The following is a 23,944-nucleotide window of genomic DNA, read 5'->3' on the forward strand; positions in this document are numbered from 1 at the left end:
AGTTTAAAGCATATGAAAGGACTCCCTGAGATCCAGTGTGTTCCTGGATAGTGCTCACTTTTTCCTGGAATTTTCTGCATGAGGTTTTCAAGACAGCTCTGATGAGAAACTGTTGTTAGAAAGCTTATTGCTAGTAAGGTTATAGGAAAGAGTTATGCAAGTGTTCAGAACAGCTACTTAAGCACAAGTGATTTTGTTTTTTGAGCATAAGCATTCTTCTGTTTCACTCATGGATTCCTGTACCTAAAAGGTTCCTGTCCTTTTCAGCAAAATCTGCATCCCCAGTCTTTATCATAGGGCAGGATTATGCAGTACTGGCAGCGCATTTATTTCGGATATGATGAAATAATTTGTTCTGTTTTGCTTCAGATAGTAAAGTAACACGAAAAACATAAAATTAGAAGATTCCACTTAGTGCTGTGTAATATGTTAATTACTTAAAAATAAGTAAAGTAAAAGAAAGGGTAATGTAATAGTATAAAGTTAATATAACAGAAAAAATAAGTTAAAACAGAAAGGTGAAAGTAAATCCAGTAAAAAGATACATGCTTTCCTTTTTTTTTAATGTAATTACTTTTATGGGAGTATGGGGAAAAAAGTAAAAAAGAATTTCCAGGCAACTACCTACAGGCAGCTGCCAAATCTTCATCCACTTTTCCAATTATTCTCTATTTAGATAATGAAAATTTATTTTAGCTTACCCAGATTATCTAACAAATTTGGGTGTGTTTGAAAATGTATGACGTTCTGGTGTATTGTATAATGAGAAAGAAAAGCTGAGAAAAGCAAAACACGGTTTAGAATAACTGATACAAACAGGGACTGGAAGACTCAACAGTTACAGAACTGGCTGTATGCCAGATTGCAGACTTCAGCTTCACTCTGGCCAACATAACCAAGTGATCTCAGTTCTTTCCAGAACACTGTAGTTAACACAGAGCAGAAAAAAGACACCTTCAGTTGTCATTCACAAGCTCTTTTTCTTTCTCACTACTCCAGCTTCTCACCCATTCTTTTCCTTAATTTCAATATAGACCTTTATTAATACAGCAGAAGACAACTACTGTATTAGTTAGAAATGTGCGATCTTACAAGCAGTAAAATGAGCTGTGATTGCATCTTAGGGAATGGGAACATTGACTATAACCTCTTAAACTCTGGACTTCTGTCTTGTATGCATCTTTTTGCTTTCTTTTTTTCCTTAAAGTGGCCAATACGGATCCAACAAACTCAAAGAAAGTTATCACAAACCTTTGTTTAGAAATGTTTGTATGTGTGGAGGAATGTAAATACCATTGTCTATTTTATCATCAGTTGCTTTAATTGTGTGTTGCTGAATGATGACTTTCCTTGAACAAAGTTGCAACCTTACTTCCCTAAGGTTGAAACCCGGAAACACCTACAGTTACACTGCAGAAGTACACTGCTGTTTTTGTTGTGTCTGTTGTTTATGGAATCATAGAATGGGCTGCTACTAGACCAGGTTCATTGTAAGATGAACTATAATTTATTTAAACAAGTGATTAACTTTATTTTGCTTCCAAAATGATATATGAGAACTGTAATGTCTTTGTTCAAAGTCCATCTATACGTATATTTTTAATTTAATAGTAAGTCTTAGTAAGCTTCGTTAATCATTTTATGTAAAAACTTTGCCTGCAAAATCAAATTTGGCCTGAATGAGCAGAAAAGCATCAGCAATGTGAATATTTGTTTAATCCATTTCAAATAATTTTTTAAAAATTAGTTTGTATTATGCTGTGTCTTAAAACATGGTCAAGTTAATGATTGTATATGCTTTTTATAATAGATATTATGGAAAAAGTATATTTTTATTTAATTGCTGATAGATATAGTATAACTTTATATAATTTTTACAAAACTAATATAATCAGATCGATATCAGATGCAGACTTTAATTATGCAGCTGAGCTGCTCTCTATTTACCCTGCCTCAGCAATGTGTCAGATTACGTGTAACAGTTGCTACTGATCAAATGAAATGGAATAGGGCCTTCTCATCTGTGTGCAAAGGCAAATTAATGAAAGTGTATATGCACTTAGGATTTGCACATACCTGTGTATTTAATGTATGTTAATTGTCTGAAATTTTTACCATGATGTAGAATCCTGGCTAGGAAAGAATAATGTCTATACTCCATCTATCCCCACAGTCAACATCAGTTTGCTATAGAAAACAACATTTTTGTGCTTAAGAGTTGATTTAGAATCATAGAATCATAGAATCACCAAGGTTGGAAAAGACCTAAAAGATCATCCAGTCCAACCGTTCACCCATTCCCAATAGCTCCCACTAAACCATGTCCCTCAACACAACATCCAGCCTTTCCTTGAACACCCCCAGGCTCGGTGACTCCACCACCTCCCTGGGCAGTCCATTCCAGTGCCTGACCACCCTTTCTGAAAAGTAATACTTCCTCATGTCCAGCCTGAATCTCCCCTGCCGTAGCTTGAAGCCATTCCCTCTGGTCCTATCTCTAATGACACAAGAGAAGAGGCCGACCCCCAGCTCACTACAACCTCCCTTCAGGAAGTTATAGCAATTAGGTCTGCCCTGAGCCTCCTCTTCTCCAGGCTGAACAATCCCAGCTCCTTCAGCCTCTCCTCATATGGCCTGTGTTCCAGACCCCTCACCAGCTTTGTTGCCCTCCTTTGAACACGTTCCATGGCCTCAATATCTTTCGTGCAGTGAGGGGCCCAAAACTGGACACAGTACTCGAGGTGCGGCCTGACGAGTGCTGAATATAGGGGAACAATCACCTCTCTGCTCCTGCTTGCAACGCTGTTTCTGATGCAAGCCAGGATGCCATTGGCCTTCTTGGCCACCTGGGCACACTGTCGGCTCATGTTCAGCCGAGCATCAATCAATACCCCCAGGTCCATTTCCTCTACGCAGTCCTCCAGCCACACCGCCCCAAGCCTGTAGCGTCGCCTGGGGTTGTTGTGGCCGAAGTGCAGGACCCGGCATTTGGCCTTGTTGAAACTCATCCCATTGGCTTCAGCCCAGCTCTCCAGCCTGTCCAGATCCCTCTGTAGGGCCTCGCCACCCCCATGCAGATCCACACTTCCAGCCAATTTGGTGTCATCTGCAAATTTACTGAGGGTGCACTCGATGCCCTCATCGAGGTCATCAATAAAGATATTGAAGAGGACAGGCCCCAGCACCGACCCCTGGGGAACACCACTCACAACCGGTCGCCAGCTGGATTTGACTCCATTCACCACCACTCTCTGCGCCCAGCCCTCCAGCCAGCTCCTCACCCAGCCAAGAGTGTACCCATCCAAGGGCTGCCAGCTTCTGCAGGAGAATGCTGTGGGAGACAGTGTCAAAGGCTTTGCTGAAGTCTAGGTAGACCACATCAACAGCCTTTCCCTCATCCACCAGCTGGGTCACTAGATCATAGAAGGAGATCAGGTTGGTCAAGCAGGACCTGCCCTTCACGAACCCATGCTGGCTAGGCCTGATCCCCCGCTCATCCCGCACATGCCACATGATCTCCCTCAAGACAATCTGCTCCATAACCTTCCCTGGCACCGAGGTCAGGCTAACAGGCCTGTAGTTCCCCGGATCCTCCTTACGACCTTTCTTGTAAATGGGAGTCACATTGGCAAGCCTCCAGTCTTCTGGGACCTCACCAGTCAACAAGGAGCGCTGACAGATGATGGAAAGCGGCTCGGCTATCACCTCCGCCAGTTCCCTCCGCACTCTTGGGTGGATCTCATCTGGCCCCATCAACTTGTGACAGTCCAGTTAGAGCAGTAGGTCTCTGACTGTTTCTTTCAGAATCACAGGGGGGTTAGTGTGCTCCCCGGCCGAGATTACCAGGTCAGAGAGAGGAGTGTCCTGAGGATAACTGTTGTTATTTGTTGTTATTTGTAATTTGTTTCTTATCCTGTGTTAAAACATGCCTTTTATGATAAAAAGACAAAGGTGACCCTAATTCAAATCAGGCAGACTCTCAAAGGAAAATATGAGTCATCCATTGTCCACATTCAAAAATAGAAGTAAAAAGAAATATTTATGAATTCTAGTTCCAATTTAGCTTTCAGTGTTTAAAAAAAGACATAAAAGAAAGAAATCTAATGCTGAAGCTGAGTAATAAAGCTGTAGAAATGTTTTATATTATGGCATCTGGTTATAAAAAAGACTTTTTATATACTTCTCTGAGATCCAAATGTGAAACCTGTAGTTTAGAGGGCAGCTGGCATGCAGGAATTCAATATATGAGCTTAATATTCCTGCTTGAGATTTTAACTGTTCTGACTTAGGAGGAATTACTGTTATACACCATACGGCCTTACAGGTCCTGTTAGAAATATCACCCATGTCTCTTATTTCAGAACAGAATAAGTCTGTGAGCCAAGGAAAGGAGGACTATTTATATAAAATTAACCGTCAGATTAAAGCATGTCAGGACTCGTGGCAGTGTTCTAAACTCTATAAAATACAGTTACGTGGTACAAGATTTTCCTTCACAGAATAAATGTTATTCAGTTAAGAATTGCTGAGCCTTTTTCAAATTGTTCTTTCTTGCAATAAATTGCAAAAAGGTCCTTGGTACCAATGTATGTGTATCAATATAGGCTTCTTTTTTTTTTCCTTCCACAGTCGTATTTGTGCAATCTATAAAAATAAAAATGGTGGAAAATTTTCTTTGTCTTCATGCAGAGATAGGTAGCCATTCCTAGTACAAATAAATGGAGTTTGTGAGGCAGGGAAATCTTTCGGTTTTATTACAGTTCTTTTGGACTTTGTCTACAGTGTACTTCTTAAGGCTGTATGCTGACTAATCAGTTCAAAGCTTTATGTTTCAGCTAAATTTGTTTAATTTATTTTTTTCTACTGTTGATATTTATATTGGTTTCACCAGAATTCAGAATTTCTTGTTAAAAGGTTAAATAGAAAAAGAATGCTCATCACATCTTTTACAACGTTTGGGACAAAATCCATTTTAAGCCCAAACACAGAAAATTATCAACATGACTTAAATTTCGATTCCAACAGCTTCTTTTAAAGCCTAATGAAAGTAAGCAGAAAAAGCAAGATGTAGATTTTTGTTTTATTTATGTTTTGATTTGAAGATTGTATAGTAAGAATCAGTGTTTCAACCATTAGCTATGCAAATAATGCTCACTCTTTCAAGTATCCCCATTTATGTCAATTTGTAAAAGTAAAATTTCTTCTCATGAGTACAGATTTGTTCTGGATCATTGCCCTCAGATTTTCCATGTGATTTGTTGGTTTTTTTTTTTTGTTTGTTTGGTTTTTTTTTTTTGGCTAAAAATAAACTTAGATTATATTGTTCTCCACCATAAAATTTTTGCCCTTCTAAACAAAAATATACGGGAAAGATATGCGATGAGATGACCTGGAATGGAATGTCAGGGGCAGAAGCATGTCACCACAGAAGAAGATATGCAAGGTCTGGAATTACAAGCCATGAAGGAAAAATGTCTTTGTTTCTGTACCATGGAATAACAACAAAATATTCTACGAAACTCTGGAGAAAAACAAAAGAATAGCTACTGTACTTAAAATTTGAACTTTTTGTGAATCCAAGATCATTTTCAACGTAAGTTAAACCCATGAATTGGGTTTTGACATTGGTAAATCAAGTTTTTAGCAATAGCAGTGCACATGACTGAATGCTATTGGAATAAAGAGCAATTTGAGATCATGTGCTAATGAGGAGATTTAGCAGGGAAAATACTTTCCTGAGAAAGAAAAAACAGTTTGATAGGAGTGAGTAGTCTGGTAACCTGGTGAAAAGTTAGTTGACACCAGGTCACATGAAGGTAATTTGGCTTTGTGCTACTCCTGTGCCTCAACAGTAAATCCTATATCTATATATATCATATAGACATATATATATGTCTATATATCTTATCACCAGATACATTTTTTTTGCAATTAACTCTCACTTTTCTTCCCTTCTTCTACAAATATTTTTCTCCTCAAGCTGTACTCTCTTTCCTTCCTTTCTTTCCCTTCTTCCTTCCAAAGAATGTTGGAGAAAACAATTTGCTGGGCTTCAGTAATAAATCTTTGGATCCCAGGTAACGTGATGGTAATGAGATCTGTATGGAGATGACAGTTTCCACAAGCATTGCCCCATTTTGACATGGTGGTTATGCTATCCATACAGCCTGCCTTATAGTTTTCAAGATTAGGTGTCTCCACACAGTGTGGGAACTTTTTGGAACAGACTTTTTACCTTTGAACTGAACTGTGAAATTAAGTGTAAGACATGTAGAAAACTAACGCATATAAAGGAGAAAACACAGACTCAAGGACAAGTAAGTTTATTTCTGAGATGTTCATGACCTATGTCCACAGTGAGAAGCTAAGCAGGAAGAAAAAATAGAACTCAGAGGTATGGATGACATGTACACGAGAAAATGACAATAATGAGATAATACCTAATTAGAACAACAATACTTTCACAGGAGGCTAATGGGAGTAGAGCTGGGGAAACTCTTTCTCACAGAAGAGTTAATCAGTACTATGAACTCAAGTAAACAGCATCTTTAGCTTGAAAAAGATGCCAAAATAAATATCTGAGAGTTGCTTATCTTTCATCTCACACAAAGAAATGAAAACCAGATTAGATCTTCTTTCCTTTTCTCAGAGCTACATAAAATAAAGATTGTCCTGTCCTGAAATATTTTGCAGCAAATCTTAAATAAATAAAGAAGTAAAACATCTATCAACACAATATATGCTTCCCCTGGTACATTCACATGATGTCTGCTTCCTATCTGTAGGACTAATTCTGGACAGTTTCTCCTGGGTATTCAAGAAAAAGGCATCTATAGAAAAGGCCACATATGAATCTCTTAAATGGTCCTCTTAAAAGCTCACGTTGGGAAAAGGCATTTCTCTGTGGGCCTAAAGGACTAGAGGACATAAGCACTTTTGGGTTTCTTCTCTTGGTGCTGCATCAGAAGACAACTAAGATTTGTTTCTTGTTTCAGGAGATCTGCACAAGCAAAATTTTGGCAGATTTCCGGGAAATTGCATATTTGACTTGCTGCCCCAAAAGGCTGACTGTGGCCTCATGAACTCAATACAAATTCAATAGAGCCAGATCATGTGCCATTGTATTGCTGCTGTTTCTTCCATTGGCAAAATTGGGTCCATATTCTATTTCTATTTACATATTCTATTCTATTTACATTAAGCATTGGTTCTCTAGGCCAAATTACTGTCCTGAAGACACCTGAAGAATCTTCACAAGATGTCTAAGCTGCAGCTCAGATACATGGCTTTTGTAGCTTTGGGTTACTGGAGCAGTTTGCTCTCAGAGTTTGCTGAAGGTCTGCATGGATACATAAGGCAACACATTCTATGGCCTGGTGTAGTCCAGCTTGAGCCAAACTGCTTTTTTTTCATGACCAAAACCTCTTTAAATTAAGGGAGTTAATTATGGTTATAAAAATTACAGCATAATGAAAATATTAGTGCTTAGCAGATTTTGTAACTGTCTGTTTCTCTTCCCTAGCTATTTTCTGCTGGAAAACTTACTGGCTCCAGAGTAGCTGAGCTGAAGGCAAAGTACAACCTGCTGCATGAAACTGTGAGAAGGTACAATATTTACAGTTTCCTAAGTATATCCTGAAGCTTCAAAGTCTGAAGTTAGGTGTGGTAGCTGTGAGTCTGCCCTGCTCTGTTGAGACAAGGGATTGTGGTTGTACTTTTGTGCCAGGCTTGAGCTCTTCTTTGAGTAGAAGGAAAAGAAGAGTAGATAGTATTGTGTTACTGGGCTGAATAGAGTGGCAGGACTCCAATATTTGCAAGTCTTTGTGACTAATATATTTGATCCTGAAAACACAGGATCCTAAAGTTGAAAGTCTTAGTTTCATCCTAATAAAATGGGAAGCTAGAATAAGGCTTTGGCTGTGTAAAAAGTCATTTGACTTTATTCAGATCAGTGCACATCAAGTATTTTGGAGAAACAACATTTAAAGCAGCACTTCTAAACCAGTTCAATGCCGTAGAGGCTCCAAGGCTGATGCTTAGAGCTAAACATATGATGTGGATTTTGGGTTAATTGATTGAAAATGTTTCTAGCACACCAGTGTTCACTGAGATGAAGGAGAAATCCAGTAGCTACTAAACATGATCTACATTTAGCCAGTGTTAATTTGAAACCTGTCTTTGGCTGGAAAAAAATTCAATCATGTCTATACTTACTTTATTTTGTATATTTTCATAGCATTTTTTTTTAATATAAAACATATATTTTTATAATCGCAACTTTTTTTCTATAGGTAGTATAGGTGAAATATTGCCTGAGAGAAAACAAGACCAAACTCCTTTCTTTTATACATAAAACTGCTTTAAGCCATGCACCAGAAGTGTGTTGGATGATAGATTATAGCCTTCATTCTCTTCATTGTTCTCACAGAAGTATGCAATTGCTGTATTTCTGCAAGAAAGTCAATTGGAGGGAGTCACAAAGCACTCTTTACTTGGATTAGCCATGTGTTAAAGCAAAACACTTACACATGAATGCACTAATGCTAATTTCCACAGATTAATTCCTCCTACTTCTGGAAGAAAGCAAGGGAAATCAATAATCAAAAATTCATCACAATCTCTGCTATATTTGAGGACTTTCCAAACAGTAAAGGCAAGACTCATTTGCCCGAATTTCTGTAGATACACACAGCTGAACTACGTACCTAGAGGCCATTGATACTCAATATCAGGAACCGTACACTTTCTTCTTTGACAGACATCTCCGGGCATCTATTTTTGTCCATTGACTATAATCAGAGTCCAGATGATAGGGTGAGTACATGTTTATACTGTTGGTCTCAGTCAACTGAGATGAAACCCTGCCCACCCTTCCAAAAAATCAGACTTCTGAAGGCAGAAAAATAATAAAATTTCTAGTGTGCTTATGACTCGTGTCACCCTCTTTTCAGTCTGTACTGAGCAAGACCTTTTGGGATCATCTGTGAGGCATTTGTCCTTTTCTTACAATTATTAAGAAGAATCAATACAAATTTTTAATTTTTAGTTCTTCAGTAAAACTCTGTGGATCACTAACTCATTTTTACACCTATCACAGTTAAATTTCATCACTTAACTGATCCCCAAGGCAGAATGTCTTTTGTTGATCAGCACTGTTAAATGCTGTGCAGAAGAAAGTGATGCTGGGTGAGAAAGTCTTCAAACTGAATGTAGTTCTTTCTTTTAGTCATTGGTATAACCTAAGGGAAGTTCAGACTGAATATTAGACTGGACTAGACTAGACTAGACTAGATGAGAATAGTTCAGTTGGAAGGGACCTTCAGAGATCATTTAGCCCAATTGTCTTAAGGGCCAACCAAAAGTTAATGAGGATATTATCCAGATGCCTCCTGAACACTGACAGGCGTGAGACACCATCCACCTCTCTAAGGAGCCTGTTCTATTGCTTGTCCAGTCTCACAGTAAAGAAAGTTTTCCTAATGTCCAATCTGACCATCTCCTGCTTCGTACCATTACTGTGCCTCCTATCATTAATTACCAGGAAATGGTAACTAAGAAACTTAAGAAGTTCTTCACCACAGGGAGATGGGCTTGGAAAAGGCACCCCAGGGCAGTGGCCATGGCTCCAAGCTGTTGGTGTTCAAGAAGGATTTGGACAGTGCTCTCAGACACTGAGTTTGAATTTTGGATGATTCTGTGTGGGATCCAGGAGTTGTACTCAACAATCCTTGAGGGTCCCTTCCAACTCAGGATATTCTGTGGTTCTATGACTTTATGAATAAAATTTTACATACATCTATCTCAGAGGTAACAACGTGAGATTTATGCACCATGAAGAGTGTAGATCCCTGTGACAGTTCTGTCAAACTATTGCAAGTGACCTCTTGGTATATAATGCAGGTCTGTCTAATGTGATGAGTGGAATTAGTAAGCGCGCAGATCGTTTTAAGGCTGCTGATGGAGTACACACTGGTTAGGGCATACTGTGGTCCTTTTCTTAGTGGTAAATACTTCATTATTTCTTGGTTTCAGTTTTACTTAATTTGGTATTCTGAAAAGTTGAGAGATGTCACCTGGCAGTCAAGATCCTTGACACACTGAGTCAGGCTGTTACATGTTGCTGAAAGTCTGCTGCACTACTGAAGTTCTGTGAACAGGCTGCCTTCCCTTTCTGCTGTTGTCTCACCCATCTGTTTTGCAGTGAGGCTGCATCTGAAGCTTAAGTACCTTACCTCATATTTCATCTTAGAAAACCTCTTTGGCCAAACAGACATGTGGCTCAATTGTGAGTTGCACAAAATGACAGAATCATAGAATGCTTTGGGTAGGAAGGGACCTTTAGAGATCATCTAGTCCAGCTCTCCTGCCATGGGCCAGCACATCTCTCCCTAGATCAGACTGCCCAAAGCCCAATGAGGAGCCAAATACAAATATTCTCACACAACAAGCTGTAAGAAAGTAATAATAGTTCATTGATGAATTTGGAATCCTATCTTCTTAAGTCTATATGAAATTGTTAGTCACTTCATTAATCCACAAGCTGCTACATCACACACTGGGCAAACATATTTTTGCACACATGAGGGTCTAAACATTTTTTGTGTAGATTTCTAATCATTTTTTCATTGGAATTTAAACCTTCACATGAAAAAATACTGTTGGTAACTATGAGGAACAAGATCTGGTATAGATTCTGTTTTTTACTTTATTCTTTTTTTTTTTTTAATTGCTTTTTCCTTTTTATTACCTTGAAAAAAATAAATAATAAGAGTTTTGTTTTTATGGAAGAACTTTTAATGTAATTTTATATATAATTATTATTTATATAAAATTTATGTTTAATTTATGTTTAATGGAGGAATTATTTTATAAACGAGTGTGTATTATTGCATCCAATTATATTTTCTCCCCAGATCAGTTTCATTATTTTGACTTATTTAAGTAAGATCTAAGCATTATTTAGGATCTTGCCTAGATACCTCAAACAATTTTCTCCTTGAAATATTATTATATAAATACGTCAAAGCATGAAGTTCATGATAAAGACACACTCTTATATCCTGTTTCTCTGTGGTTTTCTTATTTTCTGTTCTAAAAAAGGAAGTGGTTATTTAACTAGAAATGTTACACAAAACAAAACTCTTTCTTTGTTATTTCAGCATGTTTGTACCATGTAGTCGGCTGTGTATTTTATGTTTTACAGTTACCATCCTAGTTCTGTTCTTTGGTGTGATGTAATTTTGTTGTTACTTAGCTTTCAATGTACTCACAATTGTCATCTTTCAGCTAGAATTTGGTGTAGAGATTCTCAGTACAGGAGACAATAATTTTTAAAAAATAATAAATTACATTTTTTAATTAATAAAGGGCAAGTGATTAAGTTCTTTATTCTTCCTCATTACTTCTGATTAACTGTAGCATGCCATTGTATACAGCTTACAATTCAATAATATTGAGAAGGCATGTACAGTGATAGCAATAGCAAGAAGACTAAGTTGGTCTATCAAACAATGTATAATAATTTTCACGCTGCAGTTCAACAAGACTCTTCCATAATTACCAGTGTATTTTAATAGCAGCTTTTAAGATCCATTATTTGGCTGTCGCCATGCAGACTCATAAGAATATTGTGAGCACCAGTCTGTTAGCACTGACAGAATATTACAATTTGTTGTTTTCGTGAAGCCAAACTTTGGTGGCACAGGTGATTTCAGATGATCCCTCAGTTCCACTAATATGTTTCCAGAGAAGTCCACAAATGTAGTTGCAGCCTCAGATCATCAGGTGAGCTGCTTCAGCTGCTGGTAACACTCCAGCGACAGCAACACATGGCTCAGCACTGGGTACATGTCCGGGAGTTAGCTAAGAACATTGAGGTGTTGCACAGCCCAGGCTGGGCCCTGTACTGGTGAATACTGCCCTGATACTGGTCAGCACACTGATGTGATAAAACATTTTGTATTGTTGATCAAATCCCTTTCCTGTGTTCTTGAGTCAGTAACTTGTGCTGAAAGGGGTGCGTTTACTCTCTGTGAATGGGACTTTTACTCCTGAATTTAATTGTTTAGGATTTAACCTTAATTCTGGTTTTCATCTTCATACTTGTCTGTTGTCACTGCTGGTCACGTGGGAGAAAAAGTGCATTTTTCTCATGCCAGGAAGCAAAGGTTCCAGATTTTCACTTCCGTCCTTTTCTGCATGCTGTGTAGTTACCGAAGCTAAGCAGTAAAATGTTGCTTATCCCTCCAGAGTATTTCAGTTATTCAGAATGCTTTCCATGTAATCCGTGAGTTGAACCACTACCTGATACCACACACCCCTTGGGTTAAAAAGAATTGCTATCTCTTCACTGATTCTAGGAGGTGCTAGATGAATAACTCTGAATAACTTGGACTAAGTGACCATCTTTTATCTGGTTAAAATTAAATGGGATTAGATGCAGAAGATCCCCTTTCAACAAGTCTCACTGTTCTCGTGAGACAACACAGGTTTGAACTGACCTCAGGAGGTCTCTGGTCCAACCTCCTGTTTGATCAGGGTCAGCCATGAGATCCACCCAGATTGCACATGACTTAATCCAGTCTCATCTCCAAAACATTGCTTTATATACTACAGAAATGTAAAGTAATGTAAGTATAACGCTTGTGCTTAGATCTAAGTTTTTCTACTTAATGTAGCTTACAGGAATCTGAGATCCAGCTGTTGCGGGAAGCCAAACGTCTTAGTGTAGAGCTGGAACAACAGAAGCATGAACTGGAAAAAGCAGAACAGTTCCCTGAAGAATCTTCCAGTGAAGTCTGCCGATTAAGGCAACAGCTTCTTAATTGCCAAAATGAGTACAACGTTATTAAAGAAAGAGAGCATGAAATTCAGTTCAGGATAAAATGGTAGGTGATAACAATCAAATCTCTGCTTGTTTTATCATAGTTTATCTAAAAAGATAATAACAAAATGTAATTTCAGTCTCCACTATACGTGGATCTATTTCTTGACAGCTATTTTTAAGCAAATTGCAACAAACTTGCCTAGTAAGGACATTTCAGAGATTAATAAAATTATTCCCGTGTGTGGTTTGTAGATAATTTTTATTTTAGAAGGTATCCTCTGAAATACAACTTTAGTTTTATCATATTGTACCATTAATGTTTGGAGAGGCAAAACTTTCAGCACCAGTTTCTAGTCTAGGATAACTTCAATACTAAGGACACCTTCAGTGCTAATGGCTAAAGTATCTCAGAGCTCTGGTGACTGGGATTTTATGGAAACAATGTCATAAATAGACTCAACACTATTTTAACATCAAAAACACATTTTATTCAGGAGTTTCTACTCAGTTATTTAAAATAGGAAAATCATTTCTATACTCTCACATCTGAGAAATGAGAAATTTGCTGTGAAAGATGTGAATATTGAAAATTTTATAAAAAATTATTACACAGTATTGTACTGAATCATTTACACATCAGTGTATTGTAGTTGGTGCTTCTACAGTAAAATTACAAACAACACCATTGTACTTTTAAAAATACGTTCCTATGGAGATGAGCTCATATTTTCACTTTGTGGAGTGTTCACCATTTTTACCTATCTTCAAACCAGCAATACTTCAGTTGGCACATAAAGCTAGATAAGTAATGTCAGCAAGTCAGCGGTTAAAACTAATCTTCTACAAGGAAATCAGAGGCAGTGTATGAGCTGCATGGAGTAGATTTTTCTGGCAGTTCTTCCTTGATATTTTTTGAAGAGCCAAATGTTTTCTCTAAGAGGGAAACTTGAGAAGGAAGTAAACTGGGAGTGGGAGAAATAGAGAAATCATCTGGAAAAAATTATTTGCTATGAGATAACTAAGCATCATGAGATTTCCTGAAAAATTATTAAATACAGAATGTATTGAAATTTACAAGCAATCCAGAAACACACTGTTCAAAATGTCATGCTTTTTGACCCATTTCCCCTCACTCATTACAAACATTTCTCACTAATTTGTATTACATTTCCAAAGAAATGGTGGGTTTTGTATGATTAAGGGATATCTACTCATACTCTACTTTTTACCTTTAGTTAAATGGAGATTTCTATGTCCTGCAGAAACACAACTTAGATATTCAGTTACCCTTGAACATTTTCTTCACTGATCCTTAAATTTGAATTTAAAATCTTATAGCGTCAATTAAAAATATATATGGTTTGGGTCAGCAATAGTGGGAAAAATGTTATTTCACTTTTATAAGAAGCTTGGTGACGCACTGGAACAGGTTGCCCAGGAAGGTTGTGGATGCCCCATCCCTGGAGGCATTCAAGACCAGGCTGGATGTGGCTCTGGGCAGCCTGGCCCGGTGGTTGGTGACCCTGCACATAGCAGGGGGTTGAAACTAGATGAGCATTGTGGTCCTTTTCAACCCAGGCCATTCTATGATTCTGTGATTCTATGATTCCCCTCTGTGGCCTCTTGCTTTGCATGAGATCAAACCCAGTCGTATGGTCTGATCCGAAGTCCATATGGCACAGTACCTAAGAGCGACCAAAAGCACAGCAGTCATCCATTTGTGAGACAGAGATTTCACAAGCCAAATGCATTCCTCTTTATTTAAGAATCCTCAGCTGATCCCTCTTCCTTCAACTTTTCCTGTCTCCTCTTAAGCCAATATAAACTTCTGGCATTGCAACACTCTGGGCAATGAGTTCCGCAGATTAACTCCACAAGCACTTCCACTTATCTATTTCAAGCCTAAATCATCTGTTTTGACTCCTAGCAGCTTCATTTCATGCTGATAGTTGTACTGGATGAGGCCAGACATCTGGACCCCTATTTGTCTTCAGTGCTGCAGGACGGTTTGATGGGTCACTGTTGCATTCCCCCTCATTTATCCACATTCTAAATTGAAGAGCCACAGATTTTAAAAATATTCCTTATTCAGCATTGTGCCTCATGGCAGCACCAGGTCTCGTGCCTGTTGTGGGGTTGGTGTGAACTGACCATGCCTCAGTTACCTGTGGATCTGCGCTCTGGGAGAGAATACACTAACTTGCCAGAGATGAGAGGGATTTTTTTTACCAAAGAAGGGTAGAATGAATAGGACTGGCAGAGTAGCGTATCAATGTGAGGAATGAATAAATGAATGTAGATGTGGAAACAAGAAACAAGCTATGGAGAAAAAACAGACAGCAGATGTTAATATGTTTGTAAAGAAGGAATGTGTTGGTTTGAGTAAAATAAGTGGAACTGACGTTGCAGAATAGGGTAATGAGTAGCAGGTTCTCTAAGAAAAGCATTGATGTAAAATGAAGAACTCTGTGCCTGATGGTTTTCTCCACATAATAAATTATACCTTCTGACATGTAGGTCTGCACGAGCAGTCTCACAGCCTGGGGGCAAACCTCACCAAAGATACTGTAAGGTGTCTTAGAGTCATTTTAAGGTGTTAGGTGTCTGCTTGGTTCCCTTCATTTTTCAGAAGGATAGAATCTCCTCTCGCAGTCCGGTCTCTCTGGGCCATCGGTCTCTCTGGAGCACAGTTTCCCTTGCTGTCCAACTGTGTTAATATAACAGTCCCAGCTGTGCTTGGCACTTACAACAAAATTTCGGGAATTATGACTAATGGCTGTTTAGCCTGAAAACAAACATATTGCTTATTTACCTTTTTGAATGGAACGTGAAGAAGAAAAGCCTTTGAAGGGAATCTGTGTCTCTTATCTATTGCTTTATCTTTATCTTAGGAGTCTCAAGTAAGATCTTGCCTGCTTAGATGGAAGCAAGTGTGAGACTCTGAAGACCTTCCATTTCCTTGTTTCTGTAGTCCCTTCTTTTTCTCTTGAAGAATGATCGTGATACAGCATAGCACTGTTGGGGTTTTTTGTCACTTAAATATTTTCTCTCTGTTCCGCTTCCATCTTTCATTTCCTGTCTTCTTGCCTCTATAAACATTTTTTTTTTTTCCAGATCATATACATCTTTCAACATCTGAAGGTGGTACTTCATCTTTTGTTTTAATTACTTATTGTTTTGTACAACTGGAAGTGCCTCAGTAAGAATATAGACTGAAAATGGATTGATATGATCAGCAAAGATGGGTTCTGTCTTGACGAAAAAATTTATTTTACTGCCCATGTGAGGTTTGGAGCCCTGGCTTTTGAGATAAAACAAGGAAGTGCTGCTTTGCTTTATTAGATCATAGCACCAGTTATTGCTCATTACTGATTAATAATGAATTTGTCATATAAATGAATATATGACCTAAACTTTAAATAGTAAGCAATTAATTTAAAATTAAATTATTTATACCTAGAGTCTGTGTGGTTAAGTGTGCCTGATTCTTGAAAACAATTTTCTCCCAAAGCCCCAGTCTAACCCGCAGCCCTCATAGCCAGTTACCCAGCTCACAAAATGGCTACTCACTCAAGTTCTGTGTGCTATTGCAGACAAATCAGGATTGCAAAACAGATTTTGTCCTTGTACAAGCATTACAAGTATGGAAAATTGCTTCAATGCTTGCAATTATTTCAGTATTAGTCACTGAGCAATTAAAAAGGGAAAAGTTTTTATCCGTAATTTATCTAGTAAAGAATTACAATTAATAAATAAGTTAGATTACAGTTTGAAGTTGGTACCAGCTCATCTTATGACTGCATTCTCCAGTGTGTACAAACTAAACAGCGTTAAGAGCCTTACAGGAGTGCCACGCTGGCAAATTGTCAGCTCTGATATGTTGTTGTGGTCACTAGCTGGGAGGTTTGTAGTTGTGAAGTGCTGAGCACTTTCTATGGTACCTCAGCAGTCCCAACTATGTGTAAGAGCAGTTGAAGAAGTTCACTTCCTTGTGTGTTGGGATTCATGGCATTGAGAATGTTCTTTTGCTTGCGGAGGAACTGAAATGAACCTCTGTTGACAACTACCACTGCATTTCTTAATCTCTCTGACAATTTTATTTTATTTCTGCAGCAGTTTGCAGCTGTAGACATCTCTGAGGGAAAAGTCTGGAATGCATTTTCATTAATGGTCCAATTTTCCACATGCTTTTTTTTTTTTTAACTCATTACATCTGCATCCGTGATAGCTTTAAATGCATGATTCTGCTATTGAACTTCACAAAGATAAGTAGAAGGTAAGAAACACTCACAAACACTCCTTTCCTGCTCCCAGATGTATGCTCCTCTCCCTTTCCATTGCCCTAGTCCACACCCATAAGTCACTTCAACTCTGAGACCCAGTTAAACTCACTAACAGAGAAAAAGAAGTAAAAAGTCTGATTTGGTGATTTTTAGCTGTTTTAATGACTTATGTTGGCTCACAGAGTAGTTTCTTAGGAACCCTGGAGCTGCCTTGAGAGTTCTGTGGCCAAGAGCTGAGGAGAAACCTGGAGCTTTGAGATGCTCAATATTTACTGGTGGTAATCTATTAAACTGAGTCATAACAATTCATGAAACCATATCCTCACAAGGGTAAGATAAATCACACCAATAGCATTCACTGAATGCACAGAAAGAGTTTTGTTTTAGCACCTAACTTAAGTCCAGATTTGAAACTTAAAATTCATTTTAAACTTGAAATGCAATTTTTAAAGGCAGTTTTTTGAAAGGGCATCCAATGGAAACAATTTTCAGAAACTAAAATAATGTTTTGCCAAAAAACTAACAGTGTCAGGGAGAAAATACGAATTTTAGCAAAACAAAATGAAAAAAAGCAATCTGCAAAAGTGAATGTTAAGTATGTAAAACTAATGTAGTAAATTCTTTAAATGTTCACATTTTTTGAAATTATTACATTCAAAAATAGTATTTCCCTTCTTCATTTTTCTATTCTTTTTGCCCTGTCTTTCACCTCTTCCTTCTGCCCCCATTTTCTTTTTATCCCTTCACTGTTTTCTGTGTAATAGAAGTCAGCATGCCAGCTCCTCTGGCAACTTCACTTGGTGCTTGCAGTGTCCTGTTGCCCTTGTTTATGTCACAGAAAACGAGGTGTTCAAATCATTTTACTTTTGATGGATGGCAGAGTCTTTGTTGTGAGGTTGGAATGGCTCCACAGGAATCTGTCCTCATGAGTGAGGAATGTGACAAAAGAAAAGCAGTGTCAACTGTGTTCTCCTCCTAATTTTTTTGATTGTTCTTTTGATTGTCTGGCACAATATAAAAGAGGGCACAGTGCAGACTGATGATGACCACTGCAGTACGTCTTTAATCCATTTGAGCAGGACTTATTTAATCAGGTTCTGTGGCAATCAGACAGTTGTGGGTATTTGTGCAGAGTGAACATTCATTACAATTAGTGTGATTATGCAAGTCCCAAGGAGTCCTGCTAGGAATCCTGCCCACACATGCTGGGAATACAAATTGTCACTGTTAACTTATTAATACACTCAGAAAACCTGTCAGTGGGTGGAAATATTGAGTTTGACCAGCACAGCATTTCAACGTAGGTCTCAGCTGTAGTTCAGAGGCATAGTACACGGGAACAAATATTCTATCACCAAATCAAAGTAGCTCAATTTTCATCACAGTTTGATCCCTTGTTGTCTATAACCAGTGGGACATAAAAGCAGTAACTCCTGAACCAACTTCAGCAAAGAAACCACCCGATGTTTCTGTCTGCTCACTTATACTTGCACTGTACAGTGCAAGATATACCTGTGTCTGTGATCTTGTTCTTTGCAGTTTCTCAATTTTGAAATGGAACTTTCCTTTATAAATATTTTCATCATTTTGGGGGGGGACGGTTGATCTAAAATTATTTGTTTTTCTTTGAAAAACTTTTCCTACACTCATTCTCTCTGGCATTCAGATCAGTTTTCAGACACAGCAGTTCCCATGGAGGTATTATTGCACTCTGCGCAAACAAATGTACGTACGTACTGTAAATAAAAAGCTCTACTCTGTGTCTTTATTTCCTCTTTGCTCTTCATCTGAGTCAGACCTTGTTCTTCACGAACATTTGAATTGCAACACTGTCAGCTCAGCTCTCTTTTAACTGTTTTATTCCCTTGACTGAAAAGTCTTTATCTGGGGCTTATGCATAGAAGTTTTGCTCCTTTTGTTTGAAGAAAAAAAACACAAAACATAAGAAACCAGTTACTGGGAAAAACAACAACAAACAAACAAACAAACAACAACAACAAAAAACACTAATAAAGAAGTGACCAAGAGATCCAAAGGATTCTCCACGAGGAGGAGGCCACCAGTCAGCTGATCTCTCCCCACCATTGCTACCACCCAAAAAGCGAACCACCGCCTTGCAAAGACTGAAGCTGCCCCTGGAAGGTATCGAAGAAATACTGATGGGTGGCCTCTCTTCAGTGTGACCCACATTCAGAAGACCTGTAATATCTACCTGCTCTGCGCAGTCAAGGCTGCTCCAGGGTTCTCTTGCCACACTTTACACCTTTGCGTGACACAACTATTTCATGAAAGCCTGTCTGCCTCTGTTAATTCTCCCTTTATTTAAAGAGTGGGATAGCAGATTCTTGCAGACAACCCTGAGGCTCCAGGTGAACTGACCAGCACATCCTCATGTTGGAGAAACAAAACACAGATTTATTGTTTGAAGTTGATTCTTTTGTATATCTGGGACAAATAATTTTGTTTCACTTGCTCCTTAGTTGTAATCATTACTCATTTATAGCTTGAGACTCAAAAAGTGTCATCACAAATATTAATTGTATTGAGAGAACCTGCTTACTAATTCCCCTGCCAGTGCTACAATGACTAAAGCTCAATTTGGTTGTGCTAACATGCAAGCTGCTGTAGACCATATACCTCATTTAGGTTGTTGTTCATTGCATGCACTGGGGTTGTACTGATGTATTCCCTCACTAATTCCAAGGCTAGTTTGTGATATTTGGCAGTTTTTACCTATCTGCCATCAAGAAGCTCCTGTTTTAAGTCTAACATGCTTGCTCACTCAGCTCCATTTTTGTTGCCACTTCTTCAACTTTCTCAGGGCAACATGGCTGAAAACACACCCAGAGCTCTCCTATATTTCCTTTCCTCCTTCTGCTCTCCATCATCTGTCTCTGATGCCAGAAATGAAATTGCAATGGTGTTGGACATAGATGATCTTTAAGGCCCTTTTCAACCCAGGCCATTCTATGATTCAGTGGTCACCTTGGCTCTTCAGTATAGTTTGCTACTACGTCCCATTGCCTTAGCCTATGTCCCTGGTCACTTTTCAGGAGTATTTTGTCACAGGAGCCCATTTTAGATTTGAGGAACTTTACTTTCAGCTGTTTACAGTGTGAATGTGAGCAATCAAAGGAAGAAAGTTTCATACCCCCAAGTGCTCTTTCATTGGCATGTGATCTCTTTGTGGATATATGTTCCACACCTACTCTTTCCTTTTCCTCAGCTCTATGTTGAAGTGCTGTGAAGTGTGTTGAAGTGTGTAGCATGTTTCTGATTCTCTAACTTTGTTAGTGTTACCACAAGGGTGAAGGAGGAACAAAAGCAACCGTACAGGAGGTGGTAAGACTAAGAAAGTCCAGATCAAATGGTTAGATATGTGAACTAGAAAAAATGCTGCTTCAATATGACCTATCTTTTAGTAGAGAGCAATCTCTGTTTACATCTGAACACCCTTAAGCTGTCCCTGATGATAGCTCACCATGTGTGTTGGTGGAGCAGAACAGAGGCTTCAGTTTTGAGCTTGTTTGACGTATTACTAATACATCTAGCTCTGCTTTGATTCTCCTGCAGTTTGCAAGAAGAGAAAGGACTTCTGGAAAAAGAATATGAAAGAATTCCAAAGCAAGGTGTAAGTATGAAATGTGAGAAAAGACTTGTTTTCTGTTCTGTCTGCTAATATACCAAAACATCTCTGAAAATATTTTCACAGTGCGTGGCTATAAACATCTTTAACTTACGTAGAAAGATAGATAGTTGATTTTATAGGAGATGATAGCAAATAATTCAGGTCTGATGACTGTAGGCGAAGCAGTGCTTATTTGATTGATAAAAGATCTGGATATTCCTAAGTTTACTCAGTATTTTTTTACAGTATGCAGCAAATGGGTAAAGATAGCTACAAGTTATAGGACGTGAGTATGCAAAATACTTTTGCAGTCAAATTCTGATGAACACATGCATATTTGTTGGAAATAAAATTCTGCTAATTATCAATAGAAGAAAAGATCATATTTTATACCTTGTAAAAAATGTTAGCATCATTCAGTGTCAGTGAATTCTGTAATATCTGAATGAATGAAATAAATAATCTGAATAGCCTGGATGAGGAGCTACGAGAGATGGTTTAGTAGCTTGTGGCACTGATAGGAATGGGAGGGTGGTTGGACTGGATGATCTTGCAGGTCGTTTCCAACCTTGTGATTCTGTGATTCTGTGATTCTGTGGGATCTCATCTCCTACTTCATTTTTAAAGGAAGCAGATAAGAAAATTAAAAAAATGAAAGAAGATTGTGATGAGCTCCTCAAAGAAGTAATCGAAAGGAAAGCAGAAGTTAACGCAATGAAAGAAGACATTTTATCCAAGCAGAAGCTGATGATAATAGATAAGAAAGAAGTGGAAAAGCTTCTGGAGGTCCAGGACGGTTTAAAAGTAACACAGAATTAATTATGCACATATCTTTGTGTTTGTGCATGTATGTGTGTGTGGGTGCCTGCTCTTGTCTAAGGATGCAGTGAATCTACAGTGCAGTCTAAGGATGCAGAGGATGTTGCTTGTCATTCCAACTCATTTAATGGCATTACAGTATGGATTTTATCATTTTCCAATAAGCATGAGATATACTGCTGTCCCATATTCACTGTTATTCCTATAGGAAATAATAGAAGTCATGGTTTTGAGTAAAAGTGCTTTGCAAAATGTCGTGTTTGCTCTGTTGTGTTATTGTAAGGCTCCTCTAACACATCCAGCTTAGTGCAGATTTGTCCAGAGAATTTTAAAAAATGCACCCAGGTCTTTGCAGCTTTCCTTTTCATGATATAGATGACATATGCAGGCATATTAATTGCATCCAAGTGGGAATCTTGTTTTTCAGACATAATGACATGGTAAATAACAGTAATTATTTTCAAAAGCAGCAGCTACAGTTCCCTGAGATAAGCTCAAATAATTTGAAAATAGGTTTCTTGCAAAGTTTCACAGCAGTTCTATATAAGTATTAATTCTGTTAAATCACCCAAGATTGTGAGGCTATGAACCTAACCTTTGTCTTTTGTTGCTAGGATGAATTAGTTAAGATCCTTGGTGTTCCAGTGCAACTTAGAAAGGAAGCTGAGAAGATGAATCAGAAAAAAATGTACGCTTTTAGTAAATAAAATAAATATATGTATGTATGTATTCCTTGTTTTCATCCATTTGTTACACAGGCATTAGAGAGTAGCTGTTGATTGAAATTAGGATCATCATTTAAAACAGTGTTGATAATCCACTCAAAATCAATGCACCCTTCTAAAAAATGTTGCTTATGCAGTGAAATACTTTCCATTTAAATACTTTCATCTATTGGAAGATGTCCCGGTCCATGTCAGGGGACTGGAATAAGATAATCTTTAAGGTCTATTCAACCAAAACTATTCTATATTTGTATATAATTTAAGCACACACAAAAAAATAGAGAACAAAGCTGATAATTATTTAACCATCTTACTGCACTACAGTAATTAAAATATATCAGATCTGCTTAGTGGATTTTCAATGGTTAATAAGTTAAGCTGTTATGTGCAGTGTGTAACACAGCAATTAGCCTGTTTTATATGTTGTAGATCTCAGTGAGTGCACATAAGTTTATTTACACTGGCCTCAGGGAAACTGCAGCAGTTTTCACACAGGTGGAGGTCTGACCCAAGGAAACAAGCATTTTCCCTCCATGCATACACAGCGGTTTGTCAGGCAGAGGCTGTTTACTATAAGGTCCCAGTGTGAACTCTGTCAAATATTTCAGCTGGGAAAGCCAGCCAGTCAGCAGCCTTTTTTTTTTCTCTATTTTCGTGGCTGTTTTGTCCTCCATCAGAGCATAATGTGCTGCTTTCTGCATGTGTAAAATCTATCTGGTACCTGCAGTGTCAGCCTGGTTGCTCCCAGCTGTTGGAAGCTAAGTGCCCATCCAGCTGAACAGAGCACATGTGCCCTGCTAGCACACAGGGATACACAGAGAGTTTTGTTTTGCCTGCCTGCAGTCCCTGTCAGAAATAAAGTTGGTGGTTGACTATGTTAAATTTCTCAATTTTAAGATTTATGTGATAGCTTTCTTTTATTTTCTCCTCAAAACTCTGCTTAATGTTTAATGTGACTCTGCTATTGTACGTACAAGAAGTCTTCCCTATTGTGGTACAGAGAAGCAGTTTTAAAGAGTGAGTGCACTTAGTAGATTATTAATGGAGTATTTAAATGAGTCCTTCTACCTGAGACAGGTCACAGACACAAACTCTGAGCTTCCAGCCTTGGAATGACGGCTGGAAGCATCACAACCCTGGATCCAGTGATGCTGACAGAGCTCCGTTACCATTTTTTAACACTGTCCTGGTGCTAAGATCCCCGCGATCCTTTGTAGTTTGATGCAGAACTGTCTTGCAATGTGAAGATTAGTAGCTTGCTATTGTACATTTCAAGCAGATAGCTGTGGCTTTGAAATAATTTTGTGCTCCTGTGAACACTGACAACCTAAATTTTGTCATTTAAATACACATGTAGCAATGTCAACCTCTACTCTTTTGTTAACACATATCCACAGCGATGCAGAGAATCAAAATGCAGACCTTAATAACCAAATGCAGGAGTTAAACTGTGCCCTGAAAGACATTGACAAAGGGACAGAAAATATCTTGCAAGAAAGAGAAGATGTAATGAAGGAATTGGATGGAAAAAGAGCTTTGCAGGAGAGCAAAGAACAAGAGTGTGCTGCTTTGATAAGATTGCTAGAAATTGGCAGAGAAAAGGAACTGGTGATCCTGGTAGAGAGGTAAGAGCAGTAGATGTAAGCTGTGTAGAGTGAGGGAG

At 38.2% G+C, this 23,944-nt stretch overlaps 1 protein-coding gene across 1 annotated transcript in view; it reads left to right on the forward strand.

The window, feature by feature from the left end:
- Nucleotides 1-23,944, forward strand: part of CCDC146 (coiled-coil domain containing 146) — a gene marked incomplete at both ends in the record, with an annotated part of 66,009 nt that overhangs the window by 21,547 nt on the left and 20,518 nt on the right. Inside the window, 6 exons of the mRNA XM_079547306.1 lie at nt 7,523-7,605; nt 12,678-12,887; nt 20,683-20,740; nt 21,365-21,541; nt 22,171-22,244; nt 23,679-23,906. Coding sequence (XP_079403432.1) covers nt 7,523-7,605; nt 12,678-12,887; nt 20,683-20,740; nt 21,365-21,541; nt 22,171-22,244; nt 23,679-23,906 — 830 coding nt within the window. The remainder of the gene's footprint in view (nt 1-7,522; nt 7,606-12,677; nt 12,888-20,682; nt 20,741-21,364; nt 21,542-22,170; nt 22,245-23,678; nt 23,907-23,944) is intronic.

The sequence above is a fragment of the Tetrao urogallus genome (assembly GCF_951394365.1).
Source record: "Tetrao urogallus genome assembly, chromosome: 1".
NCBI lineage: Eukaryota > Metazoa > Chordata > Aves > Galliformes > Phasianidae > Tetrao > Tetrao urogallus.